Consider the following 26,128-nt stretch of genomic DNA (forward strand, 5'->3'; position numbering starts at 1 on the left):
AGGCTATGTATTGCCACGCTGTTTATTTAACTTCTGTGCAGAGTGCATCACGTGAAAAGACCGGCTGGATGAAATTCAGTCTGTGAAACTGCTGGGAAGCAGAGGAAGTAACCTTATTCACTGTCTCAGTTGGTCCTGCCAGACACACACATCCCGGGAAAACCAGTCTGGAAGACTGTGGGCCTCCCAAGTAACAGACTGTGTAGTACAGTTTATTTGTTTGCTTGGTTTCTTCATGCCATCTTGACCTGGTTTTGAGGTGTTTGTTAAGGACAGTCTGTTTCCCCTTCTTGAGTAACTGATTAAGTGCTCCCCTCCAACCCCAGCCACTTCCTTCCCTTACGGGTCTCCCAGCCACAATGTTCCTTCCTTGGTGCCCTGGACCAAGGACCAAATAACTCAAAGCAATCTCTGTGTCCCTAAACCTCACAACATTATTCAAATTGCTGATCCACGGGGAGAGCTCAAAACTTAGCTCCCCCCACCCTGCTTGTTTCCCCTACAGCCCAGCTTCTGCTACCTGTCCCCAGGTGCAGCCCCCTGCATGGCCAGGCTGACAGCTTTCTCTCAAAGTATAACTGGAAGTGGGGTCCGGCTGCTCACCACTCAAAAGCCAATAAAGAGGCAAGTTTGGTGGAAAGGAAAGTTTGCTTTATTTCAAGCCAGCAACTGGGGAGAGGGCAGACTTCTGTCCAAAGGCCAGCTTCCCTCTTCCCCAACCCTGACAATCAGGGGGCAAGAAATTTTATAGACAGAGGGAGGAGGCTACCTACAGAAACAGCACAGTTAGCTCTGACAGTGCTCTCGAAACTGGTCATCAGCAGTCTGATCAGCATCATCTTGATTAAGAATGCTTCATCTTTAGTTCCAGGGTCAGTTTGTCCCCATTTCCTTGAGGCCATTTCTCAGAACTGTGGCAGCTTATGTCATGACTACAGTCTGGTCATCGTGTAGCTAACTTCTTCCACCCAATGGAGGTTTTTTTAAATCTACAAGACAGCTCACAGGATGTGGCTCAGAATATTATCTCTAGCCCTTGAGGAGGAACTATGCCTGTGTGTCCCCCATTCCTGGAAGCTTCCTGAGTCTTCTAGTAACAGCAGTGTCTGCCTTAGTGAGTCTATGTGATGTGTGTCTGGAATTGCTCTCATAGCAGCCCTTTGACTATGCTTAATGATGAAACTATTATTATTTAGTCTTGTTAGGCTGTTTTTCTTTGTTTCTTCATTTTTTCACTTCTCTGATTAAGCTGGTTCTTTGGCTAAAGTTTTTTCACACACAAAATGCAGGCTGAGGACAAGATGGGCAGGGCGGCAAGGACCATAGGGCCCTGCTCCCCTTCAATAGGAGCTGCAAATTACAGACTTCTGCCTTTCATCTGAGAGGTACTGTGTTACACCCCACTGTCAGAAGGATCTTTGAATCTTATAAATCACTGTCAGCATTTGGGGCCTAGAGGTGGGGGATCTGTACCCTAACCAGCCTTCAGCTGTCTCCCCACTGTGTAACCCAGCTTGTTCCTTGTTCTGCTTCTCCGTTTCTCCTGTATTCCTCAAGCAGAATTGAGGTAGACCAGGGCTTACTCTTGACTCTGACATCCATGATTGCAAGTCCTCATGCTTGTATAACTACATCTCTGTGCACCCAACTTCCCTCTCTTCAGGGGCTGCTATGAGAGCAGGTCCAGACACATCACGCAGACACACTAAGGCAGCCACCACTGTTACTAGAAGCCTTAGGAAGCGTCCAGGGGCGGGCGGCACACAGGCAGTCATTGGCCCCCCACACATGCCAGGGCACTGGAAACAGGAGACAGAAGCCAAATGCTTCCATCAGGGGATCTTAGCAAGGGATTGAGAGCAGATATAGTTGGGGTCAGGTCCTGCATTCTTAAAGCAATACATGTGGGCCTTTTGATATTACCTCCAAAGAAAGGTACATGCCTAGTGACAGAGCTAACCGCCCTCCTTCTCATCACTGAAAACTTCCATTTACATTTCCTGGACTGCGCTGGGAATGATGTTCCCAAATCCTCCTTAAGTGTCTTGTGCATTTTGCATTATACCTTTTGCAATTTAAAAAGCATTTGCTTATTCAAATATGAACACTGAAAACATACCACATATTTGGAAATTCCATGTAGGCTTTAATTGTATTAAGTAAAGAAATCTGGGGGCAGGGGGAAGAAAGAAATTTAATTGGCCTGTCCTCTCTTTAAATCTGGGTTTGATTCCTGGGTCAGGAAGATCCTCTGGAGGAAGAAACGGCTACCCACTCCAGGATTCTTGCCTGGAGAATCCCATGGACAGAGGAGCCTGGTGGGCTACAGTGCACAGGGTCGCAAAGAGTTGGACACGACTGAGTGACTAAACCACCACCACCACTCTAAATTAGAGGCCCTGATTTGGCCAAGACTCTTGCCAATAACCTTGGAAACGGGCCTGTGATTTACCAAAAGTTAAAATTTCAAGCTGAATTCTGGGTCCTTGAGCAGGAGGTTCATCATTTGATTATTATAATTAATATATAAATTATAGTATTATTACATATTGAACTATAGACAGAATTCATTATTAGAAGTGGTGAGAAAGGGCAGAACATAAAACAAAGAAAAAGAAAGACAGAGGGAGAGGAAAAAAGAAGGAAAGGACAAGGACACTTAAGAAGCGGAGTAGGCTGCTCTGTGAGATCAGACGGGAATTCATCTCCGGTATTGCAGAGCCTGGTGCGCGCTCACTAGCAGGACCTGGCCCCACGTGGTGCATTCCTCCCCATCGACGCTAGAGGGCGCGCCCACGCAAGCCCGCCCCGCGCGGGCCCCGGAGACGCTCCCAGCGGGCGACAGGGGGCGCTGTTATAGGGAGGGAGCCTAACCAGGACAGGGCAAGCCGGGGCACCTTCCGGGTGGAGGGAGGCTGCGCGGCCCTGGGGCTGGTGGACCCGGCAGGAGGGAGGTTTTCCCTGTGGGCCACGGGGGAGAGACCCCACCTCGTCCAAATCCCGAAGGTACCGTATGCTTTGGGGAAGCTAGAGGGAGCGTTGCAGTGAGCTCAGTGACCTCTGTAAAATCGTCTCTCGATGTCTCAGAGGCAGGTGTTCCTGGTTTAGAACCTCAGCTCTTTCCATAGCTGTGTGAGACTGGACAAGAAATCCACCTCTCTGAACCTCAGTTCCCTCCACCCTGAAGTGGGAATAATGACCATGCCCAGATGGCACTTCCCTTGTGGCTCAGAGGTTAAAGCGTCTGCCCCCAATCTGCGGGGTCAGATCCCTGGGTCGGGAAGATCCCCTGGCGAAGGAAATGGTAACCCACTCCAGTAGTCTTGCCTGGAAAATCCCATGGACGGAGAAGCGTGGTAGGCTACAGTGCACGGGGTCGCAAAGAGTCGGACACGACTGAGCCACTTCACTTTCCTTTCCAGATGGCACAGTTGGGGCGAGATTTAAATGAGACCCTGCGCCACTAGAGCGGCCAAGTAGCAGGGCATCCGGAACACGCATATGTAACACGCACGTGAGCGCCCGCTCTTTGAGATAGATTCTGCTCATGAAGACAATTGTACACTTTCCCTTAAACCAAATACTGACTCTGCACAGCTAATCAGCCTGAACCTCATTCCATTATTTGCTCATGATTAGTTCTGGCCATTAATCTAATTTTCCGGGTTTAGAATTAGACTTTTACCCTGAGCTAAGCAGAGTCGTTCTCTGCAGCTCTGATAACTTACCTGGCTGCAGCAGAACACTTGGTGTGGTGAAGGGTGTCTCCCCATGTTAGCCTCAAGGACACCTGGAGCTAAAGCGACAGGTGGCAAAGGAAATCTAATTTCCCCCGAGTGAAGTGAAGTGAAAGTAGCTCAGTCTTGGCCGACTCTTTGCGACCCCGTGGACTGTAGCCCACCAGGCTCCTCCTTTCATGGGATTCTCCAGGCAAGAATACTGGAGTGGGTTGGAAATTTCCCCCAAGCCCTAAGTAATTACAGAATGTCACCATAGCCTGAATATTTACCCAGAAGAATGCAGCAATGTGATGACTCCCGATCCGCCCCAAAGCTTAACTGTCATTTAAATAGGGCATGGTATTTGCAATATTAATTTCATTATCTTCTACTGTCTTATCCTTATGCATCTCAAGCATCATACAGAATATATTTGCATGCGTAAAGAATCCATCATCATTGTTTCTCTGTGGCAGAAATGGCTGTTGGTTTGATTTCTGGATCTGAGCATCAGGAAAGTCATGGGATAATGCGTTTTTGCATCAAAGCTTGCTCAGTGTTGGAGAAAAATACAACACAGGGGTTGAAAGGGCAGCTGGACAAGGTGGGCATGTCACATCTATCACTTGTGATACATTCTTGATATCTGTGTGGTCTGATAACTCCTTCTGCTACCAAGTCAGCCACTAGAATAGAAGTCCCTTCAGAATTCCCCAAAGTTCAACCCCAGTCACAGCAGGAGCCTTGGACCTGACTGCAAAATTCTCAGGCTGGAATTGCTGTTACTTCTTTCAATTCTCTTGATTGTGGATTTTTATCAGGGAACATCTTGGACCTCCAGGGAAGTCCTGGGACATCCATTTTTAATGGGAGAAACCAAGACCCAACGGCAGACATGGTCTTCACTTTACAAAACAGAGGTGGGATTCTCCAAAGCAGCTTGCCTGGAAATCACCAAATCGCCACATTTTCTGACAGACATCACTTAGACTTTCTAGTTGTCTTATTTTCACTCTCCTTGGCCTTCAAGTGATGGAGGCACTTGAAGACAATTCAGCTTTGAAGTGTCTCTTCTCCTCAACCTTTAAGAAATTCGCTTTGCATGATCAAACCTCCAATCTGGAATGTCCTGGAGAAATTGTCAGAGGAGCCTCTCTGCAAAGTGTCCCCTCTACTCTCTGATACACACTGTGACCTATGGGTTTCCCCCCACACTGTGGGACCACACAGGGCAGGGAGTAGAATAATGGGCCGCATGGTCTGGATGCCTGGTCTCAAATTTCAGATTTGTCACCTGCCTCTGTTGGTCTGTTTTAATGTCTAAGCCTCAATTTTCTCAATTGTAAAACTCAGAGGTAAATAGGATCTAAGTTATCAGGGAGGATTAAGTTAACATCTGGCAGCTTGCTTCATTACTGATGCAAGTATTCTGAATGTTCTTCTTCCTTCAAATGTTCAGACAAGGCTTGAAATATCCCCCAAATGTGCAGTGAGATGAGACAGCTGGCACAGAGTGTGATGTCAAGGGTTGTTCAGACGCCCTGACCTGGCCCCAGGGTTCCAGCGAGGGACCAGCAGGGATGCTCAAGGTCACCTGCACGTGATCATCCAGGACTGGATGGTTTTAATCATGACAGCTATGTGCTGAGTCCAGCTGTTGACTAGACATGGTGTGTACACAGAAGGAAAATGAGGTGAATTAATGCGGGCCAAGCTGAATTAAGTTATCAACCATCTTGTCTCAGCCCATTTAGTGCTCAACCATAACCCTGCAAGAGAGGGATATTGCTCTCCATTTAGAGATGGAGAAACAGATCAGGGAGGGCAAGTCACGTCCAATGTTCTGCACCATCCATGTGACCACGTCTGGATTCACAGCCATGGTTTTCTGATGCCACGGTCCATGGTGCCTCAAAACCCACTCCCACCACTGTGGGTTTGGAATATTCAGACCCAGGGCACTAGACTGTCCTTCATCCCATTCAGTCCTTCCCCAATCGATTCCCAAGAATAACCAACCTCATGTTCATTCATTGTCTCAGAAGCCACCACTTCCATGACATCTCAGCAACCTTCCTTCCTCTAATGCCGGGCAGGCAGAGACAGTTTTCACTGGTGTCTGACCTGCACAGGTTCATGTGACCCAGGGCTCAGAAGAGTCCCATGGTTGGTTTAATGCTCTGGTGTCACCATCTTGAAACTCTTAACAATTTCACCTTTGAATTTGTGTTTGTAAAGGAAGTCAGATGGAACATCAGGCCACTCGTGAGAGCAGAGAATACATATTTAACTTGTATGCCTGCTGTTCCCTGGCACATATTACACCCATACCAGAATACTGGTAGACCCATCTTCAACTGGCAAGCAAGGGCGCTGGCTGACCCTCTCCCTCACTTTCCTTTTGAACCTGAACTTGCTTTGAGTGCAAAAAGAAGCCACGTGCTGAGAAACACAAATGGTCAGAGAACCCTACTGTGGACTTGCCGACTCATGCTTCTCTCCTACATTAACCACCCACTGATCCTCGAAAGGATGACCCAGAAGAAAGGAGAAAAATAGACCACTGTGGCATTTCTTTTTTTTTCCATCCCTCCTTTACTCGTCAGCAAGCTGAAGGGAGGGATTGTTCCTAGAATATGTGCACCTCAAAACGTGAAATGATAACAGTCAAGCCGGTCTTGTACAACGCTTACACTGTGCTGGCAAGAACAAAATACACGTGCAGTTAAACTCTATAAGATATAGATCCTCTCCATTTCAGTGCCTTTGCATACAAGTTAAATGCACTGGTTTTGACATTTAGAACTGGTCTTATACAGTATAAAGATTAATGACAAAATTTGTTTCCATCCTTCACAATGTCTGTTTACTTAGAATAGCATTAAAGAGCAAATAAGAAGCACCATAAGTTGAGAGAAAAACCACAAGAAAAATCTTAATATTTTTTTACCTAGATACTTTTATCTCTTTTTCTAAATCCCACCTGCAGAGTATGCAGCCACGCTGTCCACAGGGCTGTGTGTTACATCCTCAACTTATACTGCAACTGTGACCGCATTCTCAACAGTAAGGCCAGTACCTAATCCATCTTTGCAACACCACCAGCAACCAACATGAAATTAAGGCCACTAATAGATGCTTTTATTTGTTTCTTGTTTTGAATTCTAGAATGAGGAGGTAGGAATAGGTGTTTTCACAACTGGATTGAAAAATGGAGATATTAAGCAGGAAACTAATTACACAGCTTCTGAAAATAACTTTTAAGTTTGGTTTCCACTTCTTCTCCATCACAAATAAATTTACTTCTAAAATCCTTTAAAGCGCCTCTTGGCTATACACAAAAACATGTCTGTCAGTTGGAAATTTCTCATCCCTGTCAATGGGAAATCTCTCCACTGCAAATAAGAAAACTGGGCTTGGAATAACTTAAAAATAAAGACAATTTATTGAGTCACATAAAGATACACACTGCACCTCAGAGCAGCTCTGTCCAGCAGTTCAACAGAATTCCCATGGCCCTGGTGTTCTTCTGTTTCTTGCGCTTCTTCTCCGCACTTCCAGCTACATCCTAGTCACACCCTCCTCATGATCACAAAATGGCTGCCATCAACTCCCAGGCACAGGAGCGTCCTCATGTATATCTCTGTTTCCAAGCGTGTCTCCAGGGCCTGAGCTGGCAGAAGGTAATTCTAGGTCAACTTGGGTCCTTATCTGTGACCAATGTTGTCGTTGTTGCTCAGTTGCTCAGTCAGGTCTGACTCTTTGTGACCATGGACGGCAGCACAGCAGGCTTCCCTGTCCTTCACTATCTCCCAGACTTTGCTCAAACTCATGTTCATTCAGTTGGTGGTGCCATCCAACCATCCCCCTTCTCCCTCCTGTCCTCAATCTTTCCCAGCATCAGGGTGTTTTCTAATGAGTTGACTCTTTGCATCAGGTGGCCAAAGCATTGGAGTTTCAGCATCAGTCCTTGACTGGAGATCTTATCTGAAAATTAGGTCAGTGCAGAAGAAAATATATCAGAGAGATGAAGAGAGAGAAAGAGAGGGTAGGATTCAGAGCCCTAAGAATATTGATTGAGCAGCCAGATCAAACTGAACCTGAAATCACATTCTTGGCTTTTCACTTATGAGTGCCAGTAAATTCCTTGTTGACTGTTTGGGGTTTTTGTTTGTTTGTTTTCTTGCTTGATAGATCTCAGTTACTGTCAGTCAAAAGAATCCTGACAATTGTAGAACTCATCCATTCAACCACTCATTCGTGAAACAGTCCTCAAGTCCTCTTCCATTTCAGGCACTGGTCTCTGCTTTTTGGAGCTGCAATCCAGAGAGAGAGGATCTACCCAAAGCAATCCCATGGAAGTGATTAATTCTATGTTCGTGAGACTCTGGGCGTGTCACAGACAGCTTGGGTGTAGGATCCTCCATGAGCCATCTGCCTGTTTCAATTTCTAAGAGCCTGGTTGGAGAGAGAGCTGAAAAATGCTTAGATAATATATAAATTCAGGTAAACCCCTTACACGTACATGTTTAATTCCCTGTCCCAATCCCAACATCACATCTAAAAGGCATAGGGGCTTCCCCGGTGGGCCAGTGACTGCGACCCTGTGCTCCCAGTGCAGGTGGCGCAGGTTTGACCCAGAGTCAGGAATATAAGATTCCACACGCCTTGCAGTGCGGCCAAAAGAAAAGGCATAAAATGATATGTCTATAAATTACTCTCATTAAATACAATATTTTTATACCAGGGCAGTAGAGAGAGGAAATAAATCTAGCAGTTTAAATACCCAGTTCTCCATTGCTGTTCATTCTACCAGGTTCTGCGTTGGAACAGCAGGAACACAGGAACCTTTTGATGAAAGCCCTCGTTTAAGCCCCTCCAGATAAAATTCACTTCTGGTTTGTATGTTTGTTTTTCCCTGCGTCTCTGTGCTTTCTCTTAGTTCACAAGAGCCATCAGCCAATTCTCTGAAATTTCTAAACTCTTAAATAAATGGACTTCAACAGAAGACACTGGTTCTTTCCTTCTGATTCTACATCTTCTGAGAGGCATGGTTGAATTTTTTTTCATGCCTTTTGGAAAGTTTCTTCTCTACCCCCAAGTTCATCTCCTCCTATAATTTTCTGTGCAGTTTCAACACATGCTGTTGATATAACTCAAGCTGCATTTTCATTTTCTACCAAAGTTTAAATTTTTCCCTTTCAGACCACGCTCTCTGACTACAGAGATGCTAGTTCCTGTTTGGAGAGTGTAATTGAATGCTGAGGGCTTTGCTGATTTGATTTCCTCCTGGTAGCATGTATATTTCCTAACTTTTCCTTGCACTAACTTAGCTGCAAAAAGCGTGGTTTCAACAAAGCAGCTTTGATATGATGAACCGTTTTCTGATTCATTTTTTGTATCCAGATTGCCACTTCTCATGGAGCTTCTTGGACAGCAGGTGGATCCACCATTTTTGGCAGGTTTCCAAATGATGAGCTGACCCTCACTCTTACAATTCTCTACATGCATAGAGTTGCTTGAGTAGTGTTCTGTTCTATCCAATCCTTCTCTCTTATTTCCCCACTTCTGCTTCCCGTGAAAGCAGGCTAGACTTTCCTGAAGCTCAGCATTTTCATCTGAATCATTCATTGATGATATCAGAAGCTGTTGCCATGCATCCAGAAGGGTTTAACTGCTTGAGATATTTTGCTTTCAGCCACTTGAGACTGGAGATGATCTGCTTTTAGGGACAATAGCTGTCCTTGAATATGAGCTATAAACAATTGAAAGGTTAGTAGGCCCCAGGTCTAGTTCTTTGAGAAGGACTATTTTATCCTCAGATATGGACTTGTTCATGTTTGGATCACTTGCTGCTGATTTACGCATCTGGTCATGTATGGATGTGAGAGTTGGACTGTGAAGAAAGCTGATCGCCGAAGAATTGATGCTTTTGAACTGTGGTGTTGGAGAAGACTCTTGAGAGTCCCTTGGACTGCAAGGAGATCCAACCAGTCCATTCGAAAGGAGATCACTCCTGGGTGTTCATTGGAAGGACTGATGCTAAAGCTGAAACTCCAATACTTTGGCCACCTCATGCGACGAGTTGACTCACTGGAAAAGACTCTGATGCTGGGAAAATTTGAGGGCGGGAGGAGAAGGGGACGACAGAGAATGAGATGGCTGGATGGCATCACCGACTCTGTGGACATGAGTTTGAGTGAACTCTGGTAGTTGGTGATAGACAGGGAGGCCTGGCATGCTGTGATTCATGGGGTCGAAGAGAGTCAGACACGACTGAGCGACTGAACTGAACTGAACTTGTTTGGAGAAAGTGAAAGTTGCTCAGTTGTGTCTGACTCTTTGCGATCCCATGGACTGTAGTCTGCCAGGTTCCTCTGTCCATGGAATTCTCCAAGCCAGAATACTGGAGTGGGTAGCCTATCCCTTCTCCAGGGTATCTTTCTGACCCAGGAATCAAACTGGAGTTTCCTGCATTATAGGCAGATTCTTCACCAACTGAGCAACTAGTTCAAAAAGGTAACCTCAATTGAAGGCAACTTAAGGTCTCGATAAACTGTAATCAAGCTAAGCTTGCCACGGAATTCTATGATATGTTTTATCTCATACAGAAAATCTGCACACTACCATTTTTTTCCTTCCTTAAAATGATGTATTAATATAATCAAAGCAGTCAGTATTTGCCACCATCTCCCAAGAAAACCCCAACTTGGGTCTGTCTAAGCACTCAGACAACATCACGGCAACCTGCTCAACATCTCCAGGACCAGTTATGAGCAACCGAGTACAGTGGTCAGTGCTGAAGGGACTTTTGGTGGCCAGTCCCCTGCTGGGCCACAGCAGACCACATGGAACCCCATGGAATAGTCCTCTTGAACCCTAATCAAAAGCCTGACCACCAGGGAAGACCATCCATGAGGCTGAGAGGAAGCCAGCGGTGCCATTAAGAAGTGTGGTCTCAGGTCTTCCCTGGCAGTCCAGTGATTAACACTCCATGCTTCCAATGCAGGGGTGAGGGTTCAATCCTTGGTCAAGGAACAAAGATCCTACATGCCTAGGGGCACCGCCAAAAAATTTAAAATAAAAAGTGTGGTCGTGGTCTGACCTTTCCCTGCTAACGCATGTGCCACACACATGATGAAAAAAGTGGAAATGAATAAGGATGCTTGACGCCAGAGGTGATCAGCTCGTGCAGGTCCCGCAGGAAACTGAGAATACCCAAATTATGTCAGCCTGCCGCTCTGCACCTGTGGCTCAGGGTGTCAAGGTGGGACCCTCTGCAGGGGACCATGTGTGTGGCATGTCACTGTCCCAAGCTATGATATGGCATACACACCACCCCCTGCTCCTTCCTTTCTGCATTTCAACTCTTCCTCCAGCAGCTACAAAACCTGGTCCTGCCAACAAAGCTCACAGAAATCTCCCTTTCCAAGTTTGCTAATTTCATGTTCTGTGGCTTTTCGGGCAGAGGGAGGGGCAGGGATGGAAGAGGGTGGAGCAGAGCAATGCTGAGACTGGGAGAAATCTGGCCACAAGAGTAAGTAAAGTCGTTCAGTCGTGTCCGACTCTTTGCGACCCCGTGGACAGTAGCCTACCAGGCTTCTCCGTCCATGGGATTCTCCAGGCAAGAATACTGGAGTGGGTTACCAGTTCCTTCTCCAGGGGATCTTCCCAACCCAGGGATCGAACCCAGGTCTCCCATATTAGAGGCAGATGCTCTAACCTCTGAGCCACCAGACAGAAGCAAAAGGGGCCTCATCAAGGATATTTGTGGTTTGCTCACTTTGTATTTTTTTGAAGAATATTTTTATGACATTATTTTAAATATAATTTGCATATAATTAAATGGGCAGGTCTTGGGTGTATTTTTTAAGTTTTTGTTTATTTTTCATTTTTGCCTGCCCTGGGTCTTTATTACTGCACTCAGGCTTTCTCTAGTTGCGGAGAGTGGGGGCTACTCTCTAGTTGGGGTGCACGGGCTTCCCATGCGGTGGCTTCTCTTGCTGTGGAGCACGGGCTCTAGTGGTTGTGGTGCATGGATTCAGTTGCCCTGTGGCCTGTGGAATTTTCGGACCAGGGATGGATCCTGTGTCCTCTGCATTGGCAGGCAGATACTTAACCAATGGGTCAGCTGGTGACCCTAGGTCAGTTAGTCAACACACACCCCAATAAAGGAAAAAACTGCTCTGATTTCTATCCCCAGAGACTTTTTTTTTTAACCTGTTCTTGAATTTCCTGTAAATGGAATCATACACTCAGTACCCAGGTTTTGCTTCTTTCATTTGGTTAAGTCCATGAAGCTGCATAAATGGGAAACATGTTCCTATTTTGACTAGCATCCCCTGTCTGAAAAAAGATACAATGTTTATCCATTCTCCTGTGGATGGCAGTTTGGGTTGTTTCTATTTTTTGCACGCATTATGAATAAAACTGCTCTGAACATGTCTTCCTGTGAAATCATGTTTTTATTGCTCTTGGATAAATACCAAAGAAGGCTCTTCTTAGCTAATATGTTAAGTATATGTTTAACTTAATCGGAAACTGGCAAGATGTTTCCCAAAGTGGTGATAGTATTTCTCAGTCCCTACCGACGCCAGAAAAATTTCCCCTACATCTTTGCCAACAACGGGTGTTTCATTCTTTTTAATATCAGCCATAGTAGATGGTGAATGCTCAGCATACTCAGTTGCCAAGTCAGGTCTGACTCTTTGCGACCCCGTGGACTGAAGCCTGCCAGGCTCCCCTGTCCATGGGATTACCCAGGCAAGAATACTAGAGTGGGTTGCCATTTCCTTCTCCAGGGTGTCTTCCTGGAGGGATCGAACCCTGGTCTCCTGCATTGGCAGGCAGGTTCTTTACCACTGAGCCACCAGGGAAGCCCATGATAGATGGCATGCACTTGCATTTCGTGATCGTTGAAACTGACATTTCCCTGATGACAAATGGGGAAAGTTACTCATTCTTGTGCCTGTCACAGATCTTCCTTTGGGAAATTTCTGTTCAAAGCTTTGACCCATTTTCAACACTGCTATTTGTCTTTTTATGGCGCTTCGGGCATTCTTTGTATATTCTGAATATAAGTCTCCTTCTCTGAGAACGTTTTCTCCCACTCCGTGGATTGCCTGTTTATTTTCTTAATGATGTCTTTTGAAAAGCAGGTTTTTTAGTTTTAATGAAGTCAAATTCATTGACATTTTGCTTATGCTAAATGATCTTGTGGCTTGATTAAGAAAGCTTTACTGACCCCAAGGTTGACAGAAAAATATTCTCCTATGTTTTCTTTGAGAAGTTATAAACTCTAGTTTTTATATTTAGGTCTATCAAGGTGTATTGAGATGTATTTTAGATGTATCAGGGTTTAGGTACAGCTCAACCTTGAAAGCAGTATTCTTTTCTTTTCTTCTTTTTGGCCTGGCTGATCTTAGTTCCCTGACCAGGGATTAAACCCAGGCACTTGGTATTAAGAACCCAGAGTCCTAACCACTGGACCACAAGGAAATTCCCTGAATGCATTATTCTGAGTGATAGAGGTCAGTCACAAAACCCCCATATTGTGTGCTTCCATTTCATGATATGTAATTTATTTTTTTAAACAATTTATTTTTTAATTTTTTCCCTTTTATTTATTTATTTTTTAATTGGAGGCTAATTAGTTTACATTAATGTATTGGTTTTGCCAATGATTCTTATCAAAAAAATCTTTAAAAAATGAATTTTTATGAAAGAATTTACCTTCCTTATCTTGCTTAGCTTGAGCAGGACCCAAAGTTTCTTGGACTCAGCAGCCCCTAGAGATCCCTCACTTATGGATGGGTGTTGTGATATGTCTCAGGTCCCAAAGCTTCCCTGATTACAGATCTGTATTTTAAACACAGCAAGGAATAAGTCAGCTCAAAAGGGAAGCAGCTGTTCTAAAATCACTCAGCACTCACCTCCACAGTTGTCCTAGCCTCTTACCACATCACTACCTTTGTTTCCTGAGAACACTGGCAACATAAAAACCACTTAGAATCTGCATTAACAGTATTACTAGATTGCTCCAAACAAGGGTCTTTCAAAGTGTACAGTGCAATCCATTAGAGCTTTAACAGGTTTTAGGCAAAACTAAGCAAATAATCAAATTAATGAATAACTTATTAAAATGGAAAAAAGAAAACAAAAGTGAGTGACTTATGGAAAATGAGGTTGAGGAAATGTTTCTTTAATGGCAAGACTTCTCAAAACCTTAAATGTAGACTGAAAATTTTCAAGGGGGAGGATCAAAAAGCATTTCTCAAGGTAGGATATGTTCTTGGAATGATCTTTTTGTGTATGTGTGTGTATGTGTTCAATTTTTTAAATTCGTTTCCCTTTTTCCCACCATCTTACCTGGCCAAGTTTCTTTATTGCAACACACTTGAGAAATGGCTGCACTCAGAGGGTACTGCCTTACAACCCAAACGTGTCTTGTTGATCATGTGTGTGTGTTAGCTGCTTAGTCGTGTCTGACTCTTTTGTGACCCCCGTGGACTGTTGCCCACCAGGCTCCTCTGTCCATGGAATTCTCCAGGCAAGAATACTGGAGTGGGTTGCCATTTCCTCCTTCAGAGGTTCTTTTCAACCCAGGGATTGTACCCGGGTCTCCCTCATTGCAGGCAGATTCTTCACCATCTGAGCCACCAGGGAAACCCTAGCCCAAAAATACTTTTTTTCATTTAGAACTTTCCAGAATTTGGGCAGCTTACACCCAGATTTCCCATCTTTAGATGTCTCTGAACAATTTAGAGTAAGAAATATCCTAGCATGCCAGGCCCAAACCTACAGCCCTGTGTGTACCTGGTATGTCTTAAGTTTGTTTTTTTTTTTTTAATTTATATATTTTAATTATTTATTTAGTTATTTGTCTGTGCCTGGTCTCAGCTGCAGCATGAAGAAGGATCTAGTTCCCCAACCAGAGATCAAACCCAGGTGCCCTGAATCGGGAGCTTAGAGTCTTAGCCACTGGAAGTAAAGTGAAAGTAGGTCAGTCGTGTCCAACTCTTTGCGACCCCATGGACTATACAGTCTGTGGAATTCTCCAGGCCAGAATATTAGAGTAAGTAACCTTTCCCTTCTTCAGGGGATCTTCCCAACCCAGGTCTCCCACATTGCTGGCAGATTCTTAATAAGCTAAGCTGCAAGAGAAGCCCAAGAATACTGGAGTGGATAACCTATCCCTTCTCCAGGGGATCTTCCCAACCCAGGAATCAAACCAGGGTCTCCTGCATTGGCAGGCAGACTCTTTACCAACTGAGGTATCAGGGAAGCTCCCTTAGCCACTGGACCAACAGGGAAGACCTCAGGTTTATTTTTTTTTTAATAACTAGGTCACATCTCTTATCTGCTTTGCAAGAATCCTGATTCATGAGAACCGTCATTCAAAATCTATGCTTGGCCATGAAGCTCCCCCATCCAACCAGGGTCCCTTGACCCTGAGGGTCCAGGCACATGAATCTTCCTGCCTTGGCCTGTTCTGTTCCCTCAACCTGGTACACTATTTCAATTTTACCTGCCCATAAGGACCCCACCCCAAACCACTACTACCAGCTCCCTCTGTTCTGGAAAGTATCAGGGACCTGCAGACATGGAGTTTTAGTCCCTCTTTGCTGTACCATGACCCAGTAACAAAGTTAACATTATGATCCTTTACTGTTATGTTAATCAAGTGAGTAGTTATTTTGGCTTTTTATGGGTCATTTCATATGAGTGGAAATATAATCCTTGATGTGGAAAACAATCTGGAGTTTTCTTGTTTTTTCCTATAATTTTCTGTTACTATAAAGCAAAGCATATTGGTGGTTTTAATATCTAGAATATTGCAGGCTAAGGTATGGGGTGCCACTGCCTTCTCCAAAGTTAACATAGGTTTTTAAAAGAGTATTTAATAATTTTCCAACCACAGATTCATTATTACATGTAGTCAGATAAAATGTGAAGTGATAAAATGTATCCTTAGTTTCGTAATTTACTAATTGGTCTCTTAAGGCTTGTATCTTCTCTGAACCCACACCTCATCATCGGGAAGAGAAAATTCCAGATGGTTGGTTCCTGAAAATAGGGTTCTCTCAAGGGCTCAGTAGACACCACCTGTGCCACCCACCTCCTCCCACCTCCCCACCCCGACCATCACCAAAGTACTTCCATCTAGAGGTTTCGTTCCAAGTCAACTTGAACATTTATGATAAAATCATGTGTGAATGTGACCTGTGATTCTTTGATAAAATTATTATTTTGCCTCTGAAAATATTAGCTTTAAACAACTCATCATTATTTACAATTGGCTACATTTCTTTGTGATCACCTTCCCACCTTCAGAAATTCTTGGAAGGTTATCTCACCCGTGAATTGTTTTCAAAAGTCATGAAAATTGTATGGGTTCTAAACTTCTCAATGAAGCTAGCAGAATATTGTCTTGCAGGCATTTAAATGTGTCTATAGTCATTTTGGGTTTCTTAATTTCCTCTTTGTACTTGAGAGTCTGGGTATGGGGATTAGGACTGCCTTAAGGCCAGGCGGGTCTCCTGAGGTCACATCTGGATTTCTGATCCTTGCATTTTGGACAGGAAGTTTGGAGCCTCCTTGAGAACCACACAAAGGTTAGGACGGAAGACCTCATTAGTATATTAGGATCCTTCAGTTTAGTAAGGTTCATGTTTCTCAAAAGAACTTTAAAGGCTAGCAATTCCTGATTAAACAGGAAGGAATCTCTCCACTGGGTAGATCTGACCCATGTGGAGTAACAGTGACAATAATTATGTTCCATTCCTTGTCTCTCTGATCACTTTCCCAATGCACACAGAAAGAGATGTTATTCATCCAACTGACAGACTCCACAACCTGTACCATACAAATTACATTCTGATTCTTGCTGAAAGAGACAAAGTTCCTAGGTCAGAGATGGTCTTAAAATTCTGGTAAGCTAAAAAAAAGAAAAGAATACAATCTCCCCCTGTGTTTTATGAAAAAATAAAACTATTAGGAAGTATCAACTTCAATACTGTTGCTAATCTTGCCATTTAAAACAAAGCTATCTGGGACCTCCCTGGTGGTCCAGTGGTTAAGACTTCACCTTTCAGCACAGCAGGTGTGGGTTTGATCCCTGGTTGGGGAATATCCCACATGCCACACAGTGCAGCAAAAAAATAAAGAAAAAATAAATTTGCCACGCTTTTCTCTAATCCTGAAATTCTCAGCCAATGACTGTCCTCAAGACCTTGAAGACTGCTGTGGAACATAAAGATTTCTTAATATCTTCTTTTGAACAACTATTTGAGGATGGTATAATTTCTTGGAGCCTACCAATGGACAATGTTTTACTATGACAAGGAATCATCCAGCATGTTTTATTTCGTCATTTTCAAATAGTTCGGAAGTGCCTTTACAGGTACATTAAACACACTGTGGAACAGATATAACAGATCATACTGGAAGCCGTGGGTACTGTGAGACAGGTCCATTACACAATCGAAAAGGCACAGAAAAGCAGTGTTGTAATGGCATGCTCTGTTTACAAAAACTGGTGTACACCAGGAAACCAGAATCCAACTCAGAAAAACGGGAAACAGAAGATTACGCTTTTTTTTTCCAATGCTTTGAAACCACCCAAAAGTGCAGAACTGGCTGGGTGGTGTGGGTTTGGCCCCTGCCTGTGTTCTGCAGCTCAGATCGGATCCACCCAAGAAGAATCCGGGACTGGGACCAGATGGCTGAGGATACAGATTTAAATCAGGAGCAAGAACCTCCCTGGTGGTCCAGTGGTTAAGACTCCATGCTTTCACTGCAGGGGATGTGGGTTGGATCCTTGGTTGGGGAACTAAGATTCCACACGCCATGTGTTGCAGAAAACAAAACAAAACACCATAAGTGGTGAGCAAACAGCATGCCCTTTAGACACAAGGAATAGATAAGCAGCAATGAAAAAATGGTTTGCCGCAGGAGACTCATGTGGGTGCCTCCAAGAGGATGGATCTGTGGTATAATACTCAAGTGCAAGGGAGTGTCTTTCACAGTATCTTAGAGCTACTTCTCTTTTCCTGGCTTTGATCACTTCCTTATTTCATGCTCCACTCTCAGCCCTTATCTTTCTTAGTTTGGTTGTTTGCTTCAACCTGCAATGATGTGTCTAGAACATGGACTGTCATGGGGGCCAGGCAATGGGTTGGGTTTTAAATTAATGTCCTTGCTAGAAGTCCAGAAAAATTCTCCCAGTGGAAGTCAACTACAGAAAGGGAATCCCCTACTCAGTGGTCTGTGACCAGAGGAAGCACTTGGATCCCTCTGTCTGCCAGTCCTGGCATCTTTCAGCACATGGGCTGGTGGTGCTGAACAATTCACTGCTTCAGAGTAGCTGGTATGATAGATAGTAGATCCAATGCAAATTTACAGATTCGCCCAGTGGAATAGTAAATTAAACCAACCAGAATGGCAAATTAAATTGTTAAGAACCTGGAGGCATGTGACCCTTGCCAGCCTAAAATATTTATGGGAATAAAGCATGCTCACACTATGTGGGAATACAAGAGTAAAATGGAGATACTACAGTGATTACAGCAAGGAGAAAAAAGGCATATTCTTAAGTGAAGAAATGGCATCGTATGGGAAGCGTCTACCCTGGCATTTGGGGTTATTTCATTTGGTAACTCACATTCCTCGAAAGGAGGTAACTGTAAAATAGATTATTTTGGCTCCAACCTTATCATGGAAAAATAAAACACTGTCCATGCTCTTTGGAGGTAAAGAAAGAAGTGTCGGGTCACAAGTGACTTAAAGCATCTTAGAGAAGTAATGCTATCAAGGGGGTGGAAAGGTCAACATCACATGGACCCTGAATCCCAAAGCAACACCCATCTCTCTGTAAAGTGCTTTCTTCCAATGGGCAGCATAGATATACAAACTGACCTCAGTTTCTGCAACACCTAAAGAGATCATAGTCCTCAAGATAAAAGTAAAGGTTTCATCGGAACAACTGACCTCCAATACTCTGGCCAATTGATGCAAAGAGCCGACTCACTGGAAAAGACCCTGGTGCTGGGGAAAATTGAAGGCAGGAGGAGAAAGGGGCAGCAGAAGATGAAATGGTTGGATAGCATCACCAACTCAATGGACATGAATTTGAGCAAACTCCAGGAGATGGTGAAGGACAAGGAAGCCTGGTATGCTGCAGTCTATGGGGTCTCAAATAGTCGGACATGACTCAGCAACTGAGCAACAAAAATATGTAATGTGAAGATGTCCAGTTTGCCAGTTGATGACATTGTTGCTTTCTTATGAGGAGGATAATTACCCTATCAGACTGGAATTGTTATTTCCCACTTGGAAAAGAGGATAATGTCCTGATCATCTTGACTCTTAGATGAGGCTATAAACACTGCAACCAGGTTAGAATGTCTCTGCACATTTTTGAGTTTAGAAAAAAAAAATGTTTAAAGCAAACACAAAACACCTCTGCAACTGATCTAAATCATATCAAACCATAAAGAAACTACCTCTGTAACTGATCTAAATTGTATCAAACCATAAAGAAACTAACAGGTATTAAGCGTTTCCATATCAAATGTTGCAAATGCAATGTTTGCATTTTGCACACACAGAAATCTAAATCTAAAGGGTTTATTCTTTTACTAGCCTCATTTCAAACTTTCTTTTCTCGTTCTCTTTCAGAAACTGACTTTACTAAACCACATACATGCATATTAAGATCTGAGAAGAGGCGTTGGGGGCTGTGGTTCCTTCCTCCCCATTCCGGGAAGAAGAGTGTGCTGTTGGTGGCAACCACCCACCCAAAGTGCAATGGAGGTCAGGGGCAGGGGGGGAGTGGACACCTGGGAGTGTGTTCAGGCTGTTTTGAAACCTGCCATTCTGCAGATTTGATTTCCAATTTGATTCCAAATCAATTTTCAAATTGATTTCCAATTCCCAGGTTGGTGCTTCGTTCCTCCAATGATGTCTGAAGGACCCAGTGAAAGATCATGCTTGTGGTGAGGCATTCTTTAGGACATGTCAAGTTACTGCCATAGAGATACCCCTTTTCATCCTGATAACAAGGAGTGACATTTGCCAAAATGCCACAGATGATGCTGGCATTGTCAGAATGGGTACACTCACCACAGAGAGCCAAAGGGACTTGTCAATGCAGCCACCCATCAAGCTTTCAGCTGAGACATCATCAACCTTCCAGGAAGAATCCCTGACTCTGTTGTGTTTTTCTTATGGGTCCAGAGCTCTGCCAGTTCTAGGCTCTCAGCACCCCAAGCCCTTGCCCCAAATATGGACACATGAGTGAGTCACAGACAAATAAAGACCAAAAGGAGGAAGACAGCAGGGACCGAAGCAATACATGTCAGCACCGAATCCAACATGGTTTGACACTGGACAGGGACCTGAGAAACAGGAGTCCTCCTTCTGAGACATCCAGAAGAGGTGTCCCCCTATTTGCAACTTTCAAGAAACATTTTCTTTAGGTTTCCATTTATTGCTGCATCAAAGGTATTAAAATCTCTGGCTAAAAAGAAAAATACATATAGTCAAATCATACAGCTGCTGCAATTAAAATAGAAAAATGTGGATAAAATAATGCAACCACTGGAGAATGTTTAAATGTTTATTTTCATGTTAAAAAGGATGAGTTACCCTGTGATTAGAATATACCTTTATGCTGAAAAACAAAGTCACTTTATTTCTGAAATAGTTCTGGGGAAAAAAAAAAAGAAAGAAAAAAGGAAAAAGAATTCCAAAAGTAAGGAAGAGTAAGATCAAAATGTTCTGGCAGATTCCATCCACAGTCCCAACAGAAGCCGCCCTCTAAAGGCTGCATCTCTAATTCAGTGCATTTCACCATGTCAGGTTCTGACGTTTCCCACCATCAGTTTAGGTATTTCTGAGCGGTATGTCTGTACATTTAAAAGCTACAGCTTTGCATGCTTTTATTTGAAAAGGTATTTATTCCAACACACCTTTCAGTGTTTCAGTATATTGCCTATATTACATACAAAAATATCTGCTATCCATATTTGAGCATAACTTTTCCACCACCCATACTGTTCCTTTACATAACAGGTGACACGTGATACATTACACATAGTACAATTTTGAGGGAGAAGATGGTTGCTGGGTTTATAGACCACCTATCTTGTCATTTGCAGAGACTAGAATGGAGATCTGAGGCTGTTTTGAGTTGATGAGAGTAGAAAGGTGATGAAGGAAGGATTCAGACGGAACCACCCTCTGTGGTCAGTGGAGCTGGAATGAGTGGTCTTCCCTGACAGAAACTTTACTGTGGTCCCAACGTCCCAACATTGGGAAGACATTTTTCTAAAAGAGTGAGACAAGAAAGCTGATCAACATGCACAATTCCTAAAACTTAAAATTACCCAGGTACAAAATACTTCTTCCACGGATGTGGCAATGGGACAAAAGTTAATCCATTTTTTCCCTGCATTAATTTTTTATAAATAAAAAACTCTCTGCCTACAGTCTAAGCATGATTACAGTCTGGGAATGCAGCCTGGCCAGTGTGCAACAGAAAACCTCCAGGGGTCAATGATTCTCTCTTGGTTCACACGGAGTATTCTGAGGTCAGCTATCTTGTGTGTTCTTTGGGGAAAGTTTCCGGGGAAAACATCCAGTGTCTTTTCTTTTTGTTTTCTCTCAAATGTAACACTGCAGGTTTAAATTCCAGTAATTTTGTGTGGCAGCTGCTCCTTGATAGCTGTACGCTGGCCTGGAGACAGTAGTTTCATATCCTCCATGGCTGTAGGTCACCTGGTCCTCAAGTGGCATCTGAATTGCCCCTTGTGTGATTCACGGAACTCACAGCCTGCTGTCCCCATTAGAGGCTGCTGGTGTCTGCCTCAGGGGGAGCCTGAGCATCCCATTTTTATGGGAGAGAAAGGGATTCTATCTACATCATTTATTTCAGGTTATTGACACCAATTCTTTGTATATCTCAGCCATAAAAACCTGGAAAATCCAGGCAAATGCATGCCTCCCCCCCGAGAGAATAGTATTTCAAGGCTTAATAATTTACATCACTCCCCCCATTCTAGTTTAAATATTTTGGAAGTATAGTTCCTATTTGTTTTAAATTAACCAGGTTGGAAATCAAGCAGATATAACACATGGATTCTAGTCAGCAGGAAGTATTTAGAGCAGAAAGAGCTTCAGTGAAATTCTGTTCAGCTGAGTAGTTGTCCATGCCCAATCTGAGAACAACTGACAGTGTTGATTCCCATAAATAACTGAATTTCTGGCTCTTCACTATTAACACACACACACACACACGTGGGTATAAGTATGTATGTGTGAGTATAGGCAAGTGTGTGTTGTGTGGTAAAAGGGACTCTTCCCCCAAAACTTTCCATTTGATCTTTATTTTGAGCTGACTGAATCTCAACATAAGCCACCAAAGGTGGTTTATGCAGCCTGTATCCTTCTGGGGGGACGTTAGCTTACCCACAGGGGCAAACTTCAGGACCACGGTCAGCTCCCAGCCCTGTTGCAAAACCAAATGAAAGTGACAGTCGCTCAGCCGTGTCTAACTCTTTGCGACCCCACGGACTATACAGTCCAAGGAATTCTCCAGGCCAGAATATTGGAATGTATATCCTTTCACTTCTCCAGGGGATCTTCCCAACCCAGGGATCAAACCCAGGTCTCCCTCATTGTAGGCAGATTCTTTACCAACTGAGCTATAAACCAAGGGTTCCTTCTAATTCTCCCCAGTGTGTTCTTTGCATCACGTCACGCACTCAGGCCATAGAAGGTGGCCTAACTTGTATGCTCCTGAATAAGTCTCCTCGTGACAATAGGAGGTTCCTCTTCTCTTGAATTCTCCCCATGGAAACTCTCATTTTACCACAGGAAGCCAGCCTGCTGTGTGTGAGACTCACTCCCTGCCTCAGTTGAGGTTCCTCAGTTTTAGAAATGAAACCCCTATTATGTTTGGACTGTCCAAGGGAAAGAAAACTGAAAATATCTTATAGGGGGAGCAGGACTCATATGGACAGTTCTGTTTCCATTAGCATGTGAATTTTTCTCCAGCCCTACACAGTTGGTTTTGAGTAATCTCCCCACCAAGTCCTTTGAAAAGCAGAGGCAGCTTCCTTTGGCTACCAGAGCAGCTCTTCCTACAACGTGTCAGCCATCTCTTTGCAAACTCTTTTGGAAACCAATACCTGGGTCTCTTGACTTCATTTCCCAATCAAACTGGAAGATTTGGGCAACCTTACCAGCTTCAGTTCCTAACCCCCATTTTAAACACAAGAGCAACTGAACACCAGCCTCTGGAGGTCAGGCAGTGCATCACTGGTAACTTAGGCATGGTTTATAAATGTCCTGTAGTCCTGTGGGCAAGAGACACGGGTAGAACGCTATGTCTGCCATGTCATGGCTGGAGGAGGCTAGTTGTCATGTTCCTGTCCATGGAACCCTATAAGACAGCCACTGAATCACACCCTTATAAATAGCCCAGTCATCAGCCATCGAGAGTCAAGGAACTGTTTCAACACCTCCTACAGGTCCTGGACACTTTGGGTCTTTAAAGTTCTACTTCTCTGAGATGCAAATGGTTCAAGAAAGCTTCGAATGAGGAATACTCATCCGGTATCTGTTTTTCCAGCGATCACATCCTAATAGAATGTTGCCATAGTTTCCTAATTGAACTTCTTGCTTTGCTTGACACCAGGATTGCTGTTCTTTGAAAAACATTATTTATTTAAAAATTTAGCAGGAATCATGCTTTTTTTTTTTCTCTCTCTCTCTCTTTTTGCTTGCCATTTCAATTTCCCAAGAGCTATGGTTTTTCATCACAATTGTTTCTCAAGCTTCTGGAATAGCCATTTATTTTATGAATTTTGGGGGGAAAATTGCTTTTCTTAATTAATGTACACCCTGTATAGGTTTTGCCTCTGCCAGAGTCATGACTAGGGATATATATATATATATGTTTATATACGAGCTTTTTTGGTAGTGGGGTGGAAATCATTGAATGGGTAGATTTCTATGTATTACTAAGTTGAAACATCATTCCACTTACTGTTCTAATAAAGTTTTACCCTGGTAAAAGAAAAGTTTTGTCTGAAGGTACTTCCTATGCAATTTCCTTTCTGTGCATATCATTTCTAGACCTTGATTTCAGTTTGGATAACAAATGGTGTTGACCACAAAGCATTAGTTTCAGTACAACTATTTTGAGGACTGCTTTGCCCTCGGAAATGCACTCCAAGAAGGAGGTCCTATGACTCCTGCAAGCAGAAGATAAAAGGTTCACAGTTCATAATTTTTCTCCAAAGTTTTTAAGCATCATGTAGAAAACTGTAAAGAAGATGGCCCCCCTCACAGTACATTAACATTTTAAGTAAAATCCCACGTCCCTATCTGAGACAACAAAGTTCAACCACAAAAAAAGGAAAGACAGCATGAGGATTAGCTTCTTAGCTATTGCCCCTAAGTGATGAAGTGTGGAAAGCTGGAAAGACCCTGAACTCCCGCACAGATACCCAGGAAATAACAGGATGTGGCAAATCGTGGGGACTAAAACTCATATGTAAATCAAACAGATCTCAGAGAAAAGAATGGAATCTCTTGTCTTCATGTTTCAAAAAGAATTTCAGAGGTCAAAGGAACCAGGTGCGAGTGCAAAGATATATAAAAATAATGAGCAATGCTCGTAACAAATATGGGCGGCTACATTCAGCATCTTTCAGGTATGTCCAATCTCAGGCCAAGGGCAAGAAATGTCCACTGTGCTTTAAAAGGTCTAGGAGTAGAAAAATCAAACCCAAGTCTTCTCTAATTCCACACGGCTGTTTTGCCACGAGATGATTAACAATGTCTGTGGGGTCAGGTTTATTCTACTGGAACTGAGCTAGTACCAGGCAGCAGATAAAATTATTGTCTTAGAATTTCTCTAGGACCCACACGTGGCTGATTCAGAGACATTGCCTAGCTTCAAACCCAGCTGCCTTTGCTCTCTCTGATACCTGCTTAGAAAGGGATCCCGCCAGACCGCCACAAATGAAGCTCTGTTAAATCATCCCCTATTGCTGATCAGACTCACGGCTCCACCATTCAAAAAACAGAAGGCATAAAGGTGAATACAAACATGAGAAAGGAGTTCACATCTGGTCCTGCAGCCTCTCCATGTAGTCTCTGAAGCCCTGGGACTCCCCCAGCCCCATATCTGGGCAGACCCACTGGATGTTGTCATCACTGTCAAACAGGATGGAGTTGGTGTAGGGGCCGCCGTCCTCTGGGAGGATGGTGGTGTAGGAAGTAAACTTGACCCTCTTCCTCTTGGGGCCTGTGGAACTCAGAGGGTCGTTTTTCACGTCTTTCTCATAGACATAGTCAGAAGGTCTGAGCAGCTGACTATGGAAAGTCTTCTGGGAACCCCCATTCAGAAGGAAGTTCCTCTCCTCGAACTGCAGCCCCCTGTCAATCATGGTGGTGCACTCCTCCGAAGGGAGGGTCACGTCAACCGGGTTCTCTAGAAGCTCCACGTCGTTCCCCAGCCAGACCCAGTCGTGGGAATGGGGGATGTTGCCTTGCTCGCTCACGGCGAATCTTTTGTGTCTGTATTTCCAAGCAAATGCCACACAGTTGATCAAGAAGACCAAGATGGCTAGGCAGAAGACACAGAGCAGGGCGTACATGCCGATCTCCAAGTCCGTAAGCCCCCTGGAGGTCACCGTGAGGTCACTAGGATTATGGGGTTCCGGTGACTTCCCTTGAGTGGGGAAGCTTGTGAAGGCATCTGGACCACCGCTCTTGAGCATCTTCTTGTCTCTTCCTCCCATGGGAGACTGTGGGGTTGTGCTTTTGTTGGTGTTTTCCTCATGGCCCACAGGGGCGCCGTGCTGGAGCCACTCCTGAGCTGCCCTCTCCTGGCCCCCCTCACGGTCTATGGTGTTGCTGAGGTGGTCTTCATATTCCCGGCGCACGCCCTCAATGTCGTTGGTACCTCCTTGGCGCTCATCAACACTGGGCTCAAATCTGACCCTGATGCTCCCTTTCCCCACGGCAAGGATGCTCTTCCTCTTGGTCTTCTGACAGGGCTCACTGATCATCATTTCCAGTTTAATCAAAGGCCCTTGCCCTTCCCCCTCTGCAACCACAACCGGCCATTTGGACTGAAGGCTTGCCTGGACAGACACCACCATTTCATCCAAAGATGAGACAGTAACTGAAAAATCCTTGGGATCGTAAATGTCTAAAGGTGTCACCGAACCATCGCTGAACAAAATCCAAGAACTGACGATGGCTTCCTAAGAGAAATGAAACCAAAGCATTATGTTATGATCAGGTTTCTTCAAAACCTGCAAATGTAAATATGAATTTCTATGCAATATTATTTAAACATACAAGGTGAGAATTAATTTCTATATTTTATCGTT

The 26,128-nt window shown here is 44.0% G+C and overlaps 1 protein-coding gene across 1 annotated transcript in view; it reads right to left on the reverse strand.

Annotated features, from left to right (window-relative positions):
• Positions 1-23,917: 23,917 nt before the first annotated feature.
• TMEM132B (transmembrane protein 132B) overlaps positions 23,918-26,128 on the reverse strand; it is a 234,353-nt gene continuing 232,142 nt past the window's right edge. The window contains exon 8 of the mRNA XM_055405463.2: positions 23,918-25,999. Coding sequence (XP_055261438.2) covers positions 24,851-25,999 — 1,149 coding nt within the window. The 3' untranslated portion in view covers positions 23,918-24,850. The remainder of the gene's footprint in view (positions 26,000-26,128) is intronic.

Source organism: Moschus berezovskii, chromosome 19 (genome assembly GCF_049115385.1).
Source record: "Moschus berezovskii isolate FMDL1 chromosome 19, NW_MosBer_1.0, whole genome shotgun sequence".
Lineage (NCBI taxonomy): Eukaryota > Metazoa > Chordata > Mammalia > Artiodactyla > Moschidae > Moschus > Moschus berezovskii.